The 18,750-nt window shown below is 54.9% G+C and overlaps 3 protein-coding genes across 4 annotated transcripts; 2 read left to right on the top strand and 1 right to left on the bottom strand.

Annotated features, from left to right (window-relative positions):
• Positions 1-149: 149 nt before the first annotated feature.
• SMCR8 (SMCR8-C9orf72 complex subunit) lies at positions 150-9,357 on the top strand. The gene is made up of 2 exons (XM_085074404.1): positions 150-2,638; positions 4,666-9,357. The coding sequence occupies exons 1-2, from the start codon at positions 294-296 to the stop codon at positions 5,117-5,119; spliced, it is 2,799 nt and encodes a 932-aa protein (XP_084930530.1). The 5' UTR covers positions 150-293; the 3' UTR covers positions 5,120-9,357.
• On the bottom strand, positions 9,206-14,998 carry SHMT1 (serine hydroxymethyltransferase 1). 2 transcript variants are annotated; one of them, XM_085074405.1, is made up of 12 exons: positions 14,895-14,998; positions 13,549-13,666; positions 13,090-13,235; positions 12,672-12,787; positions 12,422-12,582; positions 12,178-12,259; positions 11,732-11,944; positions 11,368-11,484; positions 10,887-11,009; positions 10,591-10,707; positions 10,359-10,469; positions 9,206-10,076 (listed from the first exon to the last, which is right to left on the bottom strand). In XM_085074405.1, the coding sequence occupies exons 2-12, from the start codon at positions 13,639-13,641 to the stop codon at positions 9,907-9,909; spliced, it is 1,449 nt and encodes a 482-aa protein (XP_084930531.1). In that variant the 5' UTR covers positions 13,642-13,666; positions 14,895-14,998; the 3' UTR covers positions 9,206-9,906. The 2 variants fall into 2 exon arrangements, with proteins under 2 accessions (XP_084930531.1, XP_084930532.1); XM_085074406.1 differs by lacking the exon at positions 14,895-14,998 and adding an exon at positions 14,545-14,781.
• Positions 13,185-18,019, top strand: LOC146430610 (chemerin-like receptor 1). The gene is made up of 2 exons (XM_085074415.1): positions 13,185-13,305; positions 16,408-18,019. The coding sequence occupies exon 2, from the start codon at positions 16,425-16,427 to the stop codon at positions 17,508-17,510; it is 1,086 nt and encodes a 361-aa protein (XP_084930541.1). The 5' UTR covers positions 13,185-13,305; positions 16,408-16,424; the 3' UTR covers positions 17,511-18,019.
• The last annotated feature ends 731 nt before the right edge of the window (positions 18,020-18,750 follow it).

Below are 18,750 nucleotides of genomic sequence, written 5' to 3'. Positions count from 1 at the left end.
CGACAGAGGGCGACGACGGTAAAAATAAACAACTCCAGCTGAGGAAGAGGAGGAGGCGGTGGCGTCGCTTCCTGGCGGCGGGGTCGGAGGCCGCACGTCATGTGACTGCAAGATGGCTGCGGGGCCGTGAGGAGGCGGCGGCTCCGGCCATGGCGGCGGCGTGAGGGGGACGCGGGGCTGCGGCTGCGGCGGGGCCGGCCCGGGGCTGCGCTGGCGCCTCCCGCGGGGCCCGGCGGTGGCGGGGGGACAGGGGGCGCGTCGCTGCTCCATGTCGGTCCCGTCCTGCGGGAAATATGATCAGCGCCCCTGACGTGGTGGCCTTCACCAGGGAGGAGGAGCTGGAGGATGATCTGTACCGCGAGCCGCCCCTGCCCGAGGAGTACTCGGTGCCGCTGTTCCCCTTCTCCGGCCACGGCGCCAACCCCTGGGCCAAGGTCGCCGGCTCCAAGTTCACCCGGGACTTCATCCTCATCTCCGAGTTCTCGGAGCAAGTGGGGCCCCAGCCCCTGCTGACCATCCCCGATGACGCCAAAGTGTCGGGCACCTTCGATCTCAATTATTTTTCCCTGCGGATCATGTCTGTGGATTACCAGGCATCCTTCGTGGGGCACCCTCCCGGCTCTGCCTACCCCAAGCTGAACTTTGTGGAGGACTCCAAGGTGGTGCTGGGAGACTCCAAGGAAGGGGCTTTTGCCTACGTGCACCACTTGACCCTGTATGACCTGGAAGCCAGGGGCTTTGTGAGGCCCTTCTGCATGGCCTACATTTCTGCTGATGAGCACAAAATCATGCAGCAGTTTCAGGAACTCTCCGCCGAGTTCTCCAAAGCTTCCGAATGCCTGAAGACGGGGAACCGGAAAGCTTTTGCCAACGAGCTGGAAAAGAAACTGAAAGATCTTGACTACACCAGGACTGTCCTGCACAACGAGACTGAGCAGCAGAAGAAAGCCAATGACAAGGGGTATTACACAACACAGGCCATTGAGAAGGCCAACGAGCTGGCCAGCGTGGAAAAGTCAATCATCGAGCACCAAGACCTACTGAGGCAAATCCGGTCATATCCCTACAGGAAGCTGAAGGAGTCTGAATTCCACCCCTACGAGCCAGAGAGTGCCCTGGACCGGGTTGATGTGGGTGGCGATCAGGACCCAGCTGCCTCGGACCTCACTGACCCTGGTGAAACTCACCTTTACACTCATGTGCCGTCCTACACCCCCAAACTCATCAAAGCCAAGTCTGCAAAGTGCTTTGACAAGAAGCTAAAGACACTGGAGGAACTCTGCGACGTTTATTTTTTCACCCAGACCCTTGACCAGTTGCACCATATCGAGAGGACTTTTCGAGGTGATGTGTGTTACCTCCTGACAGAGCAGATCAGCCGAGCTCTCCTAAAGCAGCAGAGTGTCACCAACTTCCTCTTTGAGGATGTGTCTTTTCTGGATGAAAAACCTCCTGTGAAACAGTACAGAGGTTGCCAGGGGCTCGGCCAAGATGCCATGGATGAAAAGTGTTCAGAAGAGTCCCTTACTCCTAAAGTGGTCATCAGCCTGGGCTCCTACAAGTCCAGCGTGGAATGTGTGCCCATCAAGATGGAGCAGGAAATGGAGGACTCTGAAGAACCCAAAATGTCTGAGTCCGTGATGTCCGAGCATCAGGAGAACCTGGACTATCTGGATGCAGATATCAAAGGCAGCATCAGTAGCGGGGAGAGCATCGAGGTGCTGGGAACGGAGAAGTCAGGATCTGGGCTGACGAAATCAGAGAGCCAGGCCAGCCTGCCTGTCATTCCCAGCCCCCAGGTGGGCCGGAGCAAGGTGGGCAGCCGGCGCACGGTCAGCGAGGACAGCATCGAGGTGCTCAGCACGTGTCCCTCCGAGTCCCTAATCCCAGAGGATTTCAAAGCGAGCTACCCAAGTGCCATTAACGAGGAACCCTACATGGACAACAGCGAGGGAGGCCTTCACTTCACCCCCAGACCGAACCCGGGCATCGACGATGGGCAGGACGACATCTCAAAACAGGAGAGCTTAGTGCAGGTGGATGCTGCCTGTTGTATCGGGAAGGAGAGTCCCAACTTCCTGGAGCCTCTGCCTGAGCTGGGGCAGAAGCCGTGCGAGGAGGACGGGGTGGTGCGAATTCCCCCGCAGCCGTACCGGCCGGCCGAGCAGGGGCTGCGCGGGGGCTTCCCCTCCCACGATGGCCTCTCGGGGGGGCTCCTGCCCTACGAGCTCGACTCACGCTACCTGACGGGCAGCAGGGAGGTCAGTAAGAGCAGCCTGGACGAGTGCTCGGACTCCACAAGCTACATCAGCAGCGCCGCCTCCACGTGCTCCGACAGGACCCCCTCTCCCGCCCACCTGGCCTGCCCGGCTGGAGAAAGGCACAGAAAGAGGGCTGGGCAGAATGCACTGCGGTTCATCCGCCAGTACCCCTTTGCCCACCCTGCCATCTACTCCCTGCTCAGCGGGAGGACCCTGGTCGTGCTGGGGGAGGACGAGGCCATGGTCAAGAGGCTCGTGACGGCACTCTCCATCTTTGTGCCCAACTGCGGTGTGTATGCCAAGCCCGTGAAGCACTGGGTCACGTCCCCTCTGCACTTGGTGGATTTCCAGAAGTGGAAGTTGATCGGACTCCAGAGGTAAATCCAAGGATCTGTTTGCTTTAATAGGGTCGAGGTGTGTGGTAAGAACTTCATCTCAGAGAGCAATGGGTGTGCAGGGAGCTTAATTACCAACACAGCTGCCATGAATTTCTGTTTGTGGAATTTATTTTGGAAGAGGGGTAGATCTCTTTGTATCCAGCCTCACTTGCGAATTAATATTTAAAACATCTGCTGGCTAGTTGCTGCCTGCCTCAGGTGAGTTACTTGGCCAGGAGGTTTCCTTCTGGTTTAGGTCTTTGCCTGGCAAAGCAGAGAACAAACACCCCAAGTCCTGCTCAGTTCCTGGATGATCCGATACAAGTCTTGCTGGAGTCCCTTGGGTGCTCTGCTGTTCTTGCTGGAACTCTTCTCACATTTCTAGCTGCAGTTTTAGGGTTTAAATGGTGCTGTGCGGGGGGGTGGGCTTTTCTTTGTGGAGCCTGTTGAAGAGCTGATATGATCTGTAGGTCAGAACTGGAGTGCAGCATCTTGGGCTGTGCTGGTGAGGTAAAAAGGCCCCTGGAGCTGTGCAGGTGAGTGTTGGGATTGTAGGAAACCTCTGCTTAGGGTGAGGACTATCCCAAAAACAAGTGCCCCTTCCCTACACCCAGTCCTGAAATGCGGCTTCACAGCTCATATTAGTAAAGAGCGTTTGCTCAGCTCAAGATTTCGGCCCTGCCCTTGTTGATGTTATGAAAAGGATTTTTTTGTGTGTTCCAGGATGTGTTCCATGCTTTAGGTGCAGGTATGGCAGGGAATGACCACTGCTGTCACCAATGTGGAAAACATGAGTCAGAGTGGCAGCTCAGAGCTCAGAGCCAAGCTGGAATAGCTCCTGCGGGAGTGTTTGTAAACAGCAGGAAAATTAAAACACAGAAACCTGCTTTCTGGGCTGCAGAGTATTGTACTGCTGGGGAATGTGGATGTTGAAATTATCCAAAACTGTGAGTTTGCTCTCATTGCTATGCTTATGAGGCAGGATGACAGCTCTGCCAGCTGCTCACAAGCTTTCTGTCTGTCAGTGAGGTTTTTAAAAGCCCCAAGTGTTTACTCGTTGTGCAATGTTTGTGGTTAGATGCAATTTTTATAAACAGAAATCTTTATTTAAGAACTGCCTGTAACATGTGTCAGTCATTTCAGTTCTCCCCCGTGGAATTTTAATTAAATGTTGAGTTTAATGTGGGTGCTCTCCACAAACCATTTGTATGAAGGCTCTGGGAAGGAACTTAGAGACTAAATTACTTATTCCAGTAAGGATCCTGCATCTCCTAAGGCCAGGTACTGCCTGGGCACAGGGACAGCCCCTACACCAGTTGGAGCTCCCTGTTAGAGGCTGGGAGCTGTATCTCAGCCCAGCAACTGTCACCACAAAGAATGGAGGAGCTGAAGGGTTTGCGTAGGCTCATAATTTGCATTTAAATAACATTAGGGTAAGCTTGGTGGGTAATTGTATTGTTGTGAGCATGCTGTAGGTTTGCACCTGAGTGACAAATAGCCAGGCTCAGTCAGAGAATGCTGTGGATTAGGGATGGTTTTCTCTTTTAGGAAGTGCAGAAGGTCCTGCTCCACTCAGGGCTTCGACCACCTCAGAGCAGCTCCCTCCCAAAGCGATTTGGGGCGACTGTGGAGGGGCAACTTGGCAAGGGGGGACTGCTTTGGGTTTCTGAGTCACATCTAGAAGCTTCCAGCTGCTGCAGGATGTGTCTGTTCACCAAAAATGTCCTATCACTCCCCTTCCATGTCACTGAGTGAGAAAGCTGAGCTGAAGTGTGGTGGTTCATGCTGTAGCACACACAGTGCAGATCAGGGCGTGTGGGGATGCAGGGAATCAAGGTTTCCTTGGGATCTGGCAGGCTGGAGAGCCTGTTTTCCCCCTCTCCTCCATGCTAGACTTTATTCACTCACAGAGGTCTTGCACCAGCTCATCAGCTAGAAGGAAAGTACACAGAACACAGGGCACGGACACAGCCTGCTGCTTAATTATCAGCTCCCCTCCAACTGTGACCTCTCTCTTGCTGTTCCAGGACTGTTTCCCCTGCTGGGGTGAACGTGCTGCACGCCCTGAGTCGGTACAGCCGCTACCTGAGCATCCTGGACGCCGACAGCAAGACCCTGCGCTGTCCCCTCTACAAGGGCACCGTGGTGGCCCGGCTGGCCGACCACCGCACACAGATCAAGCGCGGCAGCACCTACTACATGCACGTCCAAAGCATCCTCACCCAGCTGTGTTCTAAAGCCTTCCTCTTCACCTTCTGCCATCATTTGCACCTTCCCATCAGCGAAAGGGAATCGGAGGAATCCGTTGTGAATCGCAGGATGAACTTCCTAAAGCTTCAACTGGGCCTTGCCAATGAAGATATCAAAATCGTGCAGTACTTGGCTGAGCTGCTGAAGCTGCACTACATTCAGGAACCGGGGCAGGGGGGGAACCCCCTGCTCAGATTTGACTATGTTCCCAGCTTTTTGTACAAAATCTAGCCTTGCACAGGCTGTGTGCCTGTGTGCTTGGAGTCTGACAGAGCTCATCCGTGCTTGACATTGCCGCTGTCTGCAGTAGCTCTCACACATCGGGAGGGGGCTGAGGTGTTCGTGTCTCTGCTCCGCACAAATCCGGGGCTGCAGGAGAGGATTTCTGGGTGTTCCCTGTGGCCAAAAACGTAGATGTTCCATCGCATAAACCATCAGGCACTCTGTAAATGTTAAAAGGGGCACTGTTTACTTTTAAAGTGGATCATGGCAGCATCCCAGGGTGGGTTATGGCAGGGAGGGAGGTGGGCTCTCCTGGGGATCAATACCGAGTAGTGTGCAGCCCCCCAAATAACACAGTGCTCTGCTTCTGCCAGAGCCCTGAGCACTGTCGGTCCCTTCTGTTGAGCCAGGGCTGTGATCAGAGGGGAGGTGTTAAGGCCATGTGAAGCTTTCTAATGCACTGGTATGTCATATGAGTGTAGCTCACAGCCCCCTGGCAGGGTGGCAGCTTGCAGGTCTGTGCACAGCCACGGTGGACAGTGTTCCTTCCTGCACTTTCTCAGTTCCCTGGCACTTCTCAGGACAGGTTGTCCCTGGGTGAGTGGGATCACAGTGGAGGCACATGTGCTTCCTTCCAGAAGGGGTTTGCCAGTTTCTCCCAGCTTTGTTAAAATCAGGAAGGTTGAAGCACTCCCTAACGAGCCCCGAGGCGCCACCGCTGTGAATGTAGAGCACTGTGCCTTGTTCATTTGTCACGTCCGATTTGCTGGGCAGCCTCCGAGCAGGCTGGAGGGAGACTGGGAATCCACAAAGTGTGTAAGGTCAGGGGTGGCTTTTTAAGGACAAGGGAACTGAAGGTGGGTGAGAACCCTCATTTCTAGGTGCTTTTTGTGATGGGAAAACTATGCGATTCAGCTGGATCTACGCTGTGACACAGCAGGCTGTTACCACAGGCTGCCTGGCTGGTGAGGTATGAGTGCTCAGGGGAGATCAGGGATGAATGTACTGGATTCCGTGTTGTATCCATAATAGTTTATTTTATTTTACCTTTTTTTATGTTGTTGGGGAGTTGGCGTTTGTGCTTTGTGGTAAAACAGGGCCAGCGTTGCTGCGTGCTGCTCCTGGCTGAGCCATTGTCACATCTGGACTACCTCTCCCGGGGCTCCTGGGTGGCTCTGGATGGGACAGAACTGCTGCTCTCTGAGCCTGGGTACTGAGATCTTTTCCTTTCAAAGCTTCTGTGCCATAAAGGGTGTACCACCGACATGGTGACACTCCCAGATTGTTCCTGTCAGTGCCGAAAGCTTTGTGCCCAGGCGCAGCACTTCCTTCTGGAGTCCTCTAGGTGATGCTGGGCCCGGGCTGCTCTGCCCAGTGCCATGTGGCAGCAGCAGCTCCCGTGGCACTTCTAAGTAAGGAAATTCTTGCTAGGAAAGATAATCTTGGTTTTAATTCTTTTTAATGCTGATTTATGAGGTGAGAACAGCTGAGATCACGCAAGAGCTGATCTGTTCTTTGGTTTGTTGGGTTTTTTTTTTAATTCTGTTCATGGTGGTGATGTGAGGCAGCTTTGGAGATGAATGTGATCTTCCTTCTGAGCCTGGGACGTTTCTGTGTACAGCCTGGGGTTCCCCAACGTGGCTCAGACCCCACTGAGACTTGCTGTGAGACCTGCACTGCTCTGAAACCATGTCCTGGAGGCAGGGAGGCTCCTTGTGTAGGCTGTCATTTTGCACCAGCATCTGTGCCTCAGGATCATGCCACCTGGTTATTTGGCCTTGAAGTACTCTCCAGAGGGATTTCCTGGGTCAGGGGTTGCTTGTGATGGTGTTTTCAGGTTGTGGTTGGAAGCAGTGTGGTGTGGCCTTTGCTGAAGGTGAGCAGTGTGTCTCTGGGGCTGCTCACCTTTACAGCATGTTTAAAGCCTTTTCTTGTCCTACCTGTGCCCTCCTGTCTCACGTGAACTGAGTCTGCTGGTGAAAGGCCTCTGTGTCCATCAAACTGGCTGCTTCTTGAAGTGATTCAGCGTGCCCCCTGGTTGATTCATGCACACCCAAACTTCCACACTAAAGCTGAGGTGAGATTCCCTGGGGGAAGAGGCATCTCAGTAAATGAGTAATGCAGGTGACACCTGGGAGCAGATCAAAGCTCCCATCGTCCTGCTCTGGCGCAGTGCTCAAAACAGGAGCTTATTTCCTGCTGGAGAACAACCTAATGCTGTTTGGGTTTGAGGAGGGAGGGAGGGACAGACTTTTTTCCTGCTGACTCACTCATGTCTTCCTCCAGCGCAGAGTGGGAGAGATGATTAGTGGTGGCTCATCGTAGTCACAGTGGTCTCAACCTGTGGTGTTAAGCTGTGCTCATAAATTGATAAATAACTCACTTCTTGCTCCCTCTGTCCAACCCGTAGTATCTGATATTTAAGGCCGTGTTGAGCAATACTTGCACTACCACCTGTCTGACCTGCTTCACCTCCTGCCACAAAGCAGCTCTGATTAGGAGGATGCCCCGGGGGCTTGGCTGGAACATCACCCGATTTCCAACGGGAGCTCTGGGATTATCTGCAACTGGGAACTGTGGAGAAACACGCCCTGGAGTGCTTGTCCTCCTCTCAGCAGTGTAACCTCTGAACATGGACTGGGAAAAGGGGAGTTAACACCGGGCTGTGGCACCTCGGTGCATTGGGAGCCCAACCTGCCCTCTCTGCTTGTGATGGCAGAAACTGGGGGGATTCCGAGCACAGCTGGTGTTTGGGAGCTGAATTCCTCTTTCTTCTGTAATTTCTCTGTCTCTGTTCTTCTCCTGTACAGTTCAGATCCCTGTATTGGCACTTTAGGACTTTTCCCCATCTCTGGTGTGGTACCTCACCAGTTTCTGATATTCACAGACAGCAAGCCACAACCTTTGCACTGATAGCTCCTGCCATGAGTTCTGGCACGTCTGTCATCGTCTTGCCTGAGCCATCCTTCCACCAGGAGCAGGGTGGGTTCCTGGCAGTGGTAGTGCCATCTTCACCAGCCTTTCAGCTGCCAGAGCCAGCAGTGACCTGCATGGCTGTCTCCTGCTTCTGTGAGTGCTGCCAGCCCAGCCCAGCATGTCCCCGCTCCTGCACAGCCACGCTGGCTCTCTCCTCACTGCCAGGGAGAGAGGAGGTGTCCAACCTGACCGAGAATTCATCAGAGCAGAAGTCTCCCCTGGCCAGGAGGGAGGGCTCCTGTTTCCCACTCCTCCTCTTCCCAGCTGCTAGCCCCTGCTCTGCTCTCCACTAACGTGCTGCTTCCAGCTCCCACCCCAGGAGGGTCAGCCATAGCTGTAGGTGATCTTAACCCTACACAGGTTTAATTTCTCAGAGAACAGTGCTCAGATTTCCTTTCATCTGATAGCAATCACTTCTGAGCAGCTCCACAGCTGCCTTGCCTCGGCAGGGAGGAGCTGCCTATACTCTAGCAATATTCACCGTGGTGGGAGGGTGGCAGAGGCACTCCAGGGTGGGAGCTGATGGCTCTGTACCCCCAGGGCAGTTCTTTGGGTTTTATTGAGCATGAGGGTCCTGAACCCCCTGGTCTGATGGTGACAGCCCATGCTGCAGATTCCAGGAGCTGGGCAGAACCTGGGGCTTGTAGCAGCACAGTGAGAAGGCTCCTGTAACAGGGTGTGAGTGAATTCAGGGAGCTACCCAGGCTGCAGGAGAACACCTGCCCCAGAGCACAAAGTCAGAGCACCAAACTGCACCCCGATGTTGGAGGGGCTACAAACCCCCCACCCACTGCTCCCCGAGACGGATGTAACTGGAAGGCAGAAGCAGGGTACCCGGTCCTGCTGGTGGCACAGCCACCGGCATGGGGATGGGGCTGGGCTTAGGGCTGCCAGGAGGCTGTGATGAATTCTCATCTTATTTTAAAAGCACTGTATCCTATTCCTGCATGTTGAGTTCCGTGTGTGTGCCTGTGCGTGCCGAATGCTTGCGTCAGTAGTTAGGGCGAGTGTGACGGGGAGAAATCCAAGAAGCATGTCTTAGTGTCGTGCTGTAAGTGTTACTGCACAAGAGTTTAACAGATGTTAACACCAAATGACTAGTCAGAAATGTACTTTTAAAAAAAAAAATATTTATTTGGGTTCAGATATTTTTGAAATACAAAAAAAAAAGAAAAAAAATTGGTCGTATTTTTTAAAGCTTATAATTCTTGTCATACGTTGTGGTTAAATTCTTAATTTTACCGTGCTTATTAAAAAATGGTTCAACCTAAGCTTTGTGCCAAGGGGGTCTGAGAAAATACTGGAGGCTCTGCTTAGGATGGGATGGTGATCCCAGGAGGGATGCTTGGGACAAGGCTTGGCCTTGTCATAGCCTGTGGAGGTGGCAAGGCACATAGAATGAGGGGGAATCCCACTAAAGGGGGACTTTTAGTGGCTGTGAGGTCTCTTGTGCAGCTAGACCCCTTGTCCCTCCTGTTGTCACAGGCAGGGTGTCCAGGGAATGTGGACAGACCAGCCTAAATCTCTGCTGCTCCATCAGGAGCTGGATGGCACCTGGCCATGAGGTGAGGGTGACCTGGTGCTTGATCCCAGTGGTGATGCAGTGGTGAAAGGCTGGTGTCCCCATGGGGGTTGTACTCAGGGGGGCTCTGTGCCCCACATGGGAGGGGAGAGGGGAGTAAGAGCCAGAGGAGGAGCTGCTGCTGCACTTCCAGCAGGCTGGGAGAAGGCACTGGGGTGTTGGTCTCAGGCTGGGGATGTGAGCATTCCATGATCCTGAGTACTCCTGTGGCTCCGGGAGCAGGGCTGGGTGTGTTCCCTTACAGGACAGGCAGCCCTGGCAGCGGGAAGGTGGCTGCAAAGGCTTCTACCTCTTCCTTCAGTGCCTTCAGCTCCCCATGGTATTTTGGTTCCTCCAGTTTCTCCTTGAATTCCTTCAGCGTGGCCTTGGGGCTCATGTCCTTCTGCACACGCAATGCCAGCTCGATCCCTGCCAGGATGGGAGATACCTTGGTCAGCCCTTGCAGCTGCTGCATCCCACAGCTCTCCCAGCCCTGCTGCTCCCTGGGACACAGCCCTGTTCCCTTCCTCCCTCCCATCTGAGGGACTTATAGCCCTGGGAAACCAGTGTGGAACCCCTGAGGACACCTGGGGGAAAACTGCAAGGGACAGGCTTTCAGCCCACTGCCTGTGCAGTGGGGAGAGTTTGGCTGGTGCCAGCTGCGGCCAGATGTCCTCTCCCACATCCAGATGTGCAGGGAGGATGGCTCACCCCTGTGGATGTACTGGGCCACCTTGCGGAAGTCGTCCTGCCGGAAGCCGCGGGAGGTGAGAGCTGGTGTCCCGAAGCGGAGCCCGCTGGGGCGCAGGGCACTGACATCACCTGCACCATAACGAGCCACATGTGACCAAACCTGGCACCAAAGCCACCATGTGTGGGATGTCAGCCTGGCTCCCAGCATGGACCAAGAGCTGGGAGTGGCAGAGCTTGTGGGATCCCTCACCAGGACATGTATTCTTGTTGCAGGCGATGGAGCAGAGCTCCAGCACCCGCTCAGCCCGGCCGCCATCCGTGCCTCTGCTGCGCAGGTCCAGGAGGATCAGGTGGTTGTCAGAGCCCCCTGCAAAGAGAGCGGTTTGGTGGGGATGTGGGATTAGGGAAATGCTGCTCCAACAGGAAACTTCAGTAAAAGAAGACCTAAGATTTAACCAAAGCTGAGGAATTTCACAGTGTCCATGAAGTGCTGCCCTGGTCAGACCCCAGGGTCAGCCCCATCCCAGCACCAAGACCTGTCCTCACCTGTGACGATGTCGTAGCCCATCTCCATCAGCGCTGCCGACAGCGCCTTGCAGTTGGCCACCACCTGCTGCTGGTAAGCCTTGAACTCGGGTGTCATGGCCTGATGCAGTGCCACGGCGATCCCTGGGGAGGGAGGTAGGCCAGGGTCAGTTTTGGGGATCTCCCACCAGCAGAGCTGGAGATGCATGGCACTGCCAGCAGAAGCCATCCTGGAGCTGAACAAACTAATGGACTGTTCCTTCCTTTCCCCTAACCAGGCTGGTGGCATCACCACGAGCCAAAACACAGGATAAGACAGGCTTGGTCACTCCTTGGGCAATGCTGGATCAACCAGCTGCCTTTTGCCACAGTATCCCCAGGCTGTGAGCCCTGTAGGGCAGATAGATCCTCCCATGCTGTTGCTGTGAGTCAGAGCCCTGCCAGGATACCTTTGCTGGCTCCCTCTGCCAGGCTGGAGCTGGCAGCCAGTCTGGCTGTGTACCTGCAATGGCGTGGTTGTGTGGGCCTCCCTGCAGCCCCGGGAACACTGCCTGGTTGATGAGGCTCTCCAGGTTGTAGAGGGTCTCCTTGCCTGTCTTGGGGTCCACACTGCGGGTGCCTGCAGGAGAGGGAGGACATGGTCACAAGGCAGCATGGCGACCCTTCTCCCACAAGCTGCTTTCACCCCACGGCCACTCAGAGCAGGAATGGTGACCTGCTCAGAGCAGGTGGTTGTTCATCTTCAAATCTCAGCCAGGGTTAACCAGATGCTCCCATGATCTTTCTGCTCTCCCTCCTTCCCAGTTACAGCAGGAAGGAAAATTAACTTGCAGCATTTCTCCCGACACCCCAGCCAGGTCAGGCACCTTTGCGGTAGAAGATCATTCCTGCCCTGCAGCCCCGCAGGGTCTTGTGGGTGGTGGTGGAGACGATGTCGCAGTGGTCGAAGGGCGAGGGCACCACGCCGGCAGCCACCAGCCCGCTGATGTGGGCCATGTCAGCCATCAGATAAGCCCCGTTGTCATCGGCGATCTTCCGCATGCGGGCGTAGTCCAGGTTCCGTGAGTAGCAGCTGACACCTGCAGGCAGAGGTGATGAGGAGGGGACAGGAGCAGATGCACCAGGACCCTGGGACAGCCCCAGGACCACGCTTGCAGTGTGGACAGCACACAAGCTCCTTCCAGGGTGGTTGTGTTGGAGGTTTCCTCCTGGCACTGCAGCATTCATGGGCTTACAGGGGTGCTGCTGGCTTCAGGGAGTCACCCCACCCAAGGTGTAGGACCAGGGAGGTCAGTGCAGGTGTGATCCTTACCTGCTATGATCAGCTTGGGGTGGAAGAGCCGAGCGTTCTCCTCCAGCCGGTCATAGTCGATGTAACCGGTTTTGGGGTTGACCTGGGAGAGGAAGAGGAGGTTCAGCCACCTTGGTGAAGATGAGCTGCAGTACTGTCCTGCAGGAGGGGCTGCTGGGGGCCTGATGCTGGCAGTTTTAACTTTAGGAGGCACCAACACTTAGGATAACTGTTTCCTGGCTCTGGCTGGAGCAGCTCTCTGTACCTTGTATGGCATGGACTCAAAGAAGACAGAGGTGGCAGAGATCTTCTTCTTGTCTGTCATGAACCCATGGGTGAGGTGGCCACCATCGGGCAGGTCCAGCCCCATGATCCTGCCGTGGGGCTCCACCAGGGCTGTGTACACAGCAAAGTTTGCAGGTGACCCTGCAGAGAGAGTGCACTGGGCTGGTTATGAATGCTGGGGCACACAGAGGCCTGGGAAACTGTCCTCACTCTCCAGAGCACCCCAATACCTGAGTAGGGCTGGACGTTGACACCCCACTTCTGGGGGTCGAGCCGGTAGGCCTGCAGGGCTCGCTTCTGGCACAGCCTTTCCAGCTCATCCACAAACTCCGTCCCGCCGTAGTACCTGCAGTACAGGACAGGACAGGGGTAAAACCAAACTCATTACTCAGAATGGTCCCTGTGACCAATCTGGGGAGAAACTGGGGCGATGCTCTGTTTGTAGCAGCCACAGCAGATGTGACCCTGCTGAGACTGTGCCACATGTGGCCAAGGACAGAAGCCGAGAAGGTTGGATCCTGTCCTGGAAGAGCTTGGCTGCAAGCATAAAGACATCACTTCTTTCAGAGGTGAGGCCTGGCAGGGTGGGTGGTTCCTCCCACACCCTGCAAAGGTTTGGGTTGGTGGGACTCTGCCCCAGCCCCATACCTCTGTCCTGGGTAACCCTCGGAGTATTTGTTGTTCATGCAGGATCCCAGGGCCTCCAGGACCGCTCGGCTCGCAAAGTTCTCCGACGCGATTAACTCCAGTCCCAGCTTCTGCCGCTGCTTCTCCTTCTTGATGATGCTGTGCACCTTTGAGAGAGGAGAGAAACAGCTTCATCCACGCCATCTCTGCATGGAGATGTAGATGCTCCACCACAGGGTATGCACATTCTGAGGAGACAGGGCTTGGAGAGGGGCCTGGGAAGGTGCTGCAGAAGGGAGATGAGATCCTTTCTTGGTACAGCTGATCCCAGCCAGTCTCACAGAGGGCACAGAGGTTGGATGGGTTCCAGCAGCTCAGCCTTGGACCCTGCCATGTCCTTGGCTCGAGGAGGTCAGCATCCCCATGGCTGGCTGGGTTATGGACAAAGCAGCTGGACAGGAGCCAGGAAGGGGCTCTCACCTCTGGGTCATTGGTTTCAAGCGGCTCCAGCACCATCTTGTTATGGGAGGCCCAGATCTCGGCAGTGGGGAGGCTCTGTGTTGAGTTCGCCATGGTGCTGCTGCTGGGTCTGAGTCACCTGCCAGGGGAGAGAGGAGTCTGTGAGATGGCAGCAGAGCTGGTGTCTCCACACTTCCCTGAGTGCTGCCTGCTGCCACCCCATATATTCCCCGAGAACACAGAGGGACCAGCCATGGGGTGAGGAAAACACACACAACTGTCAGGCTTCCCCTGCTGACTTAAGATCAGTTTGTTAATTACAGTGCTTTGATAATTTCTGATAGTCTCCCATCACCACCCCTCCCTTTGCTCCTCCTGCCCAGCTTGGCAGTGCCCAATGTTTAATTCCAAGGGCGGTGAAGTGCTCATACCCACAGATCTCAATTCTAATGCACATTGTGATGCCCAGCACGTTTAAACCTTGGCTGCTTTCCCTTGGGCAAACCCCCAGCAGGTCAGAGTCCTGCCCCAAACCCTGACTGAAGCATCTTGTGGAGCTGAGAGGCCCCGAGAGGCAGCAGCTCTGCCTCTGCTTGTCTCCATTGCATGGGTGGTGCCCAGGCCTAGCAGGAGCCCTCTGGCCCAGTCAATGCCACTGCTGCTCTTGGGGAAGGAATAACAGCCCAGCTGCAGCCTTGGTAGAAAACAATGAATCTTTTTACTCATTAACCCTGCAAGGACGGGCAAAAGGCAGTGAGCCGGTTATTAAGCAATCCCATATGGTTTCCTTGTGCTATGCTGCCAAAGTCCATTCGTGCTGCTCTTGCTGGGCATGGATGCTTGGCCATGCTCTGGCCCAAGCCTGGAGCCTCACTGGCAGGATGGGAATCCTCACTGCCAGAGGGGCTGGGCTGGAGAAAGGGCTGGGAGGAAAAGGGCAGGACGCAGTGCTCGGGCTCTGAGCAGGATGCCTGGGGTCCTGCATGTTCCCCCAGCACACACTGCAGCAGCACTCACACTCACTGCTTTTGGCACAGGTGAAACAGAGCTCCTATTCTCCAGTCAGGATGAGACCCCGCCATGTCCCCTCTCATGGTGGACACCAGTCCAGCCCTAGCAAACCTCAATCCCAAAGCTCCATCCCCTAGTTCTGCACCCTCTGTATCCCGAGAGGCTCCCGGGGACGCGCCCCCTCTGCCCTGCCCCGGGTGGCGGGGAGCGGCGCTGCCTGCCCGCTGTCACCCGCAGCGGGATGCCGTGCCGTGCCGTGCCGTGCCCCACCCCTGCTGTCCCCCGCGCCGCCCGCCCGGCCAGGCTCGGCTCGGCTCGGCTCGGCTCGGCTCGGCTCGGCTCCGCTCGCTCCTTACCCGATCCCGGTTCCGTTACCGCGCGGGAGCCCGCGCGCTACCATAGCCGGGCCTGGCCCCGCCCCTCGGCGCCGCGGCCAATCAGCGCCGCGCTCCGCCCCGGGAACGGCGGCGGGGAATACGCTCGGGAAGCGCCTGGGCCAATCAGCGCCGCGCTCTGCCCCTCCCCGCTTCCCATTGGCTCGCGCAGGGGCGGGGCTGGCGGCGCGGCCGCACGTGGCGGTCGGAGCGCGGGTGACCTTGGCCGGGCCGGGAGGGGCGCGGGGCGCGCTGCTGTCACCCCTCTGCCGTCACCCCTCCTCTGATGTCACACACAGCTCCAGCCCTGCCTGCCGTGCCCCTCAGGTGCTTCTCCCCCAGCCCTGGGATGTTCCCACTGTCCCGCGACTTCCCCCGTGAGCCAAAGGATGGGACTCCTCACACCCTGCACCGGGCAGGGAGCGCTCCTACGCACTCCCAAGGCCCCCCAGCCAAGACCGTGTCTCCAGGAAAGCTAGTGTGCTAGGCCATGGCACAGGTTGGGCACAGAGCCGCTGTTGTGGGGAGCAGAGCAGGCCCTGTCCCGCTTCGCAGCCCCGATGCCCGGAGGGATTTCCAGGGGCTCGGGAGGGAGACTGCCCGGGGGATGAGTGACGCAGGCAGGAGAGGGGCTGTGTTTTCTTCATTCTTCAAGTCTGACTTAGCGAGTAGGCTTGGCCAACTGGCCCCAGGGAACCTGCACCCTCTGGGGCTTCAGGGGTTAAATCAACACACCAGAAATTGAGGAAGGAGATTAGGGAATAAGTGATCCTACCAAATTCCTCGTGACCCCAAGCCATGGGAAAATGCGGCGAGGCAATGTGAGTCACCCTGGAGAGGGGCAGCAGAAGGGGAGTCAGCCAGGAGGCGAGACCACCTGGTGTGGGCAGAGCGGCCAAGGAGCACCACGGCGAGTCCTGCCGGGACCTGCCAAGGCAAGTTCTGGGATCAGCAGGAGAGGGATGAGAAGGGTGAGCTCACCAGAGGGTGGTGGGTGTGTAAAGGGCCAATGGTTACACTTGGATACAGCTTGGGTGTTGTTCTGCTCTTACAGTGCCTGGAAGGGGCTTGGTGAAGAAACAGTCTGTTAACATAATTGTTGCCAGTCTAGATAGCTTTTGCTGTCATAATTTGTCCCTGGTCATTCAAAGAGGACTCATCACAGTGGGGGGATCTGCATTTCCATGGTTCTGCTGATGGCCCATGCTGGATTGCTGCTGTGGGCTGTCGATGGAGGTGGTGGTGTGACAGCACTAACACCAACAGCAAAACTGGAGTTGGTTTCTCTGGTTGAGATTGTTTCTGTAAGGTGCAGCTGCACATGCTATAGAGAAGGACTTTATATTAATCATAAATTAATTTTTTTATTATATTAATTATAAATTAATTTATTTAATCTGGCTTTTCATACACATTTTGTGCACATTTGCTCACAAAGATTTTCACCTCTCTCGAGCCATAGGAGCCGTAGATAACAGCTCTGTTGTCATTTCAGGTCTTAGCTTGCTAGTGATGGACAGCACCTCTTCTTCCCCTTCCCCCTTCTCTGCCAGCTGCCCCACAGAGCAGCCTGAGAATGCCACTGACCATGACTACTACTCTGGCCTCCAGAAGACCATGCACATCCTCTCCATGGTGGTGTACAGCATTGCCTGTTTGCTGGGGGTGACAGGGAACGGCCTCGTCATCTGGATTGCAGGCTTCAAGATGAAGAAAACGGTGAATTCCATCTGGTTCCTCAACCTGGCCATTGCTGACTTCATCTTTACCTTTTTCCTGCCGCTCAGCATCGTCTACACTGCCCTGGGCTTCCACTGGCCATTTGGGAAGCTCCTGTGCAAGCTGAACAGCACCATCGCCTTCCTCAACATGTTTGCCAGTGTCTTCCTCCTGACGGTCATCAGCATTGACCGCTGTGTTTCTGTGGCCTTTCCCGTCTGGTCTCACAACCGCAGAAGCCCGGAGCTGGCGGCCAGGATCACAGTGGGGACGTGGGTCTTGGCTCTCCTGCTCAGCTCCCCTTACCTCGTCTTTCGGGACACTGTGGTCAGTTCCAGGAACGTCACCAGCTGTTACAATAATTTTGCGCTGTCCGATGACTACACGTCCGAGGCAACGCGGAGGCTGTGGAGGATGCGGCACAAAGCGATGATCATCACACGATTCCTGTGTGGGTTCCTCATCCCCTTCATGGTGATTCTCATCTGCTACAGCGTCGTTGCTGTCAAGCTGAAAAGAAGGCAGTTGGCCAACTCTGCAAAGCCCTACAGAATCATCATTGCTGTCACAGTCTCGTTTTTCCTCTGTTATTTCCCCTATCACGTCTTCTCCTTGCTGGAAATATCCAAAAACTCTTCCAGCCATGAGATGAAACTGGCCCTTTACTTAGGGATCCCCTTGGTTTCCAGCCTTGCTTTCTTCAACAGCTGCATCAACCCCATCCTGTATGTCTTCGTGGGGCCAGATTTCAAGGAGAAGTTTCGCCAGTCCATCCTGTCCACCTTTGAAGGGGCCTTCAGTGAGGAGTCGGTCCTGGGCAGCCTGAGCAGCCGGCGCAAGTCCAGGTCTGCTTCGGAAGTGGAGGACCCGAGGGTCTGAGCGGGTGCTGGTGTGGAAGGGGCCATTCTATTCTCTGCAATTTCCCTAATTTCAGAGCTCAAATCATGGGACTGTGGACTGCAAAGGGCTGCACATGCTAACAAGGTGTGATTTTGTGTTTTGGAGGTATCTTAAATGTGCTGTGATTTAACACACAATGGGAACGGAAGAAATCTCTGGAGCTGCAGCAAGGTGGGTCAAAGCAGCAGCATTTTACTCCTTGTGCCTTTTGGCTCTTATTTATGCATCGTTTATAGAAAGATGGTTAAATGCAATGGCTGTATGTATTTTTGTAGGGAATGGAATAGTAAGACACTCATCTTTTCTCTCTTCAGGCAGGAGAAATCAGTGGTCATGCTGCTGTTACTCAGATTTGATGTACAGCATAATTATTTCTGAGCAATGCTTGTCTCTGTGTTTGATGTTTCCAGCCCTTAAATAGTGAAGATCTGATACTCTGTGCTGTTGATGAATGAATATTAACCCCCAATAAACTTCTGTAAAACATACCCAGCCTGTTGTCTTGCCTGTGGGATAGAATACTTGATCCAACCTGACTGAGCAAGTTCATCTTTGGTAATAGAACAGGTAGATAAAAAGATTAAATACCTAGGATTTGGAGACAAATCACTGGTATTAGCAGCAGCTCTATGAGTGAGGCTGACAGGACCTGACCTGGGTGTGAGGACTTGCCTGGGGCATGTGGATCTGATTGCCAGACCATGGTTATGGCTTATTGTTGGGTTTCAGACCTTTGGGTACATTTGAAAACCAGTGATTGGGAGGAGACAGAAGAGTGAGTGGCTGAGCTAAGTCTGGTCAAGTTTCATGTTTGCAAACTGTCCAGGATGAAGATGGTGGGGACTTTCTTACAGGCTTCATGAGCCTCTGGAACTCTTACATTCTTGTGAGTAGAAAATGTTGGTCATGTAACAGGGAATGACAGCGCTGAAGTGTTGTCATTCCCAGCCCACCCTCAGTAGCTGAATGAGCAGTGACTGTATCACACCTCCCTCTCCTGCCCGACCCAATTTACCTGTAAAACAATCCAAACTACCAATTGTCCTGTTCATCCTGTCAGAAACCTGCCTTGGAGCTTCCGTGCTCCGGTGGCTGGAAAATCTCTGACTCCCAGCTGGAACGTAGGAATTTACACGTACCTCACTGCTCTGCATGGATGATGTTACGAGTGAGAGCTGTCACTTGAACATGTTGGGGATTCATTATGGGCCTGCTGGGC

The sequence above is a fragment of the Lichenostomus cassidix genome, chromosome 14 (assembly GCF_008360975.1).
Source record: "Lichenostomus cassidix isolate B80296 chromosome 14, HeHo_3.0, whole genome shotgun sequence".
NCBI classification, from domain to species: domain Eukaryota; kingdom Metazoa; phylum Chordata; class Aves; order Passeriformes; family Meliphagidae; genus Lichenostomus; species Lichenostomus cassidix.
The sequence above is the reverse complement of the archived record's forward strand: the minus strand, read 5'-3'. Positions and strand labels throughout refer to the sequence as shown.

Bases quoted from the DNA above. Each gene is read 5' to 3' on its own strand.
- LOC146430610 (XM_085074415.1), top strand. From the start codon at position 16,425: ATGGACAGCACCTCTTCTTCCCCTTCCCCCTTCTCTGCCAGCTGCCCC.
- SMCR8 (XM_085074404.1), top strand. From the start codon at position 294: ATGATCAGCGCCCCTGACGTGGTGGCCTTCACCAGGGAGGAGGAGCTG. The intron at 2,639-4,665 runs GTAAATCCAAGG...TTGCTGTTCCAG, and splicing joins AAGTTGATCGGACTCCAGAG to GACTGTTTCCCCTGCTGGGG.
- SHMT1 (XM_085074405.1), bottom strand. From the start codon at position 13,641: ATGGCGAACTCAACACAGAGCCTCCCCACTGCCGAGATCTGGGCCTCC. The intron at 12,260-12,421 runs GTACAGAGAGCT...TTCCTCTCCCAG, and splicing joins TTGAGTCCATGCCATACAAG to GTCAACCCCAAAACCGGTTA. The intron at 10,470-10,590 runs GTGAGGGATCCC...GTTATGGTGCAG, and splicing joins CAACAAGAATACATGTCCTG to GTGATGTCAGTGCCCTGCGC.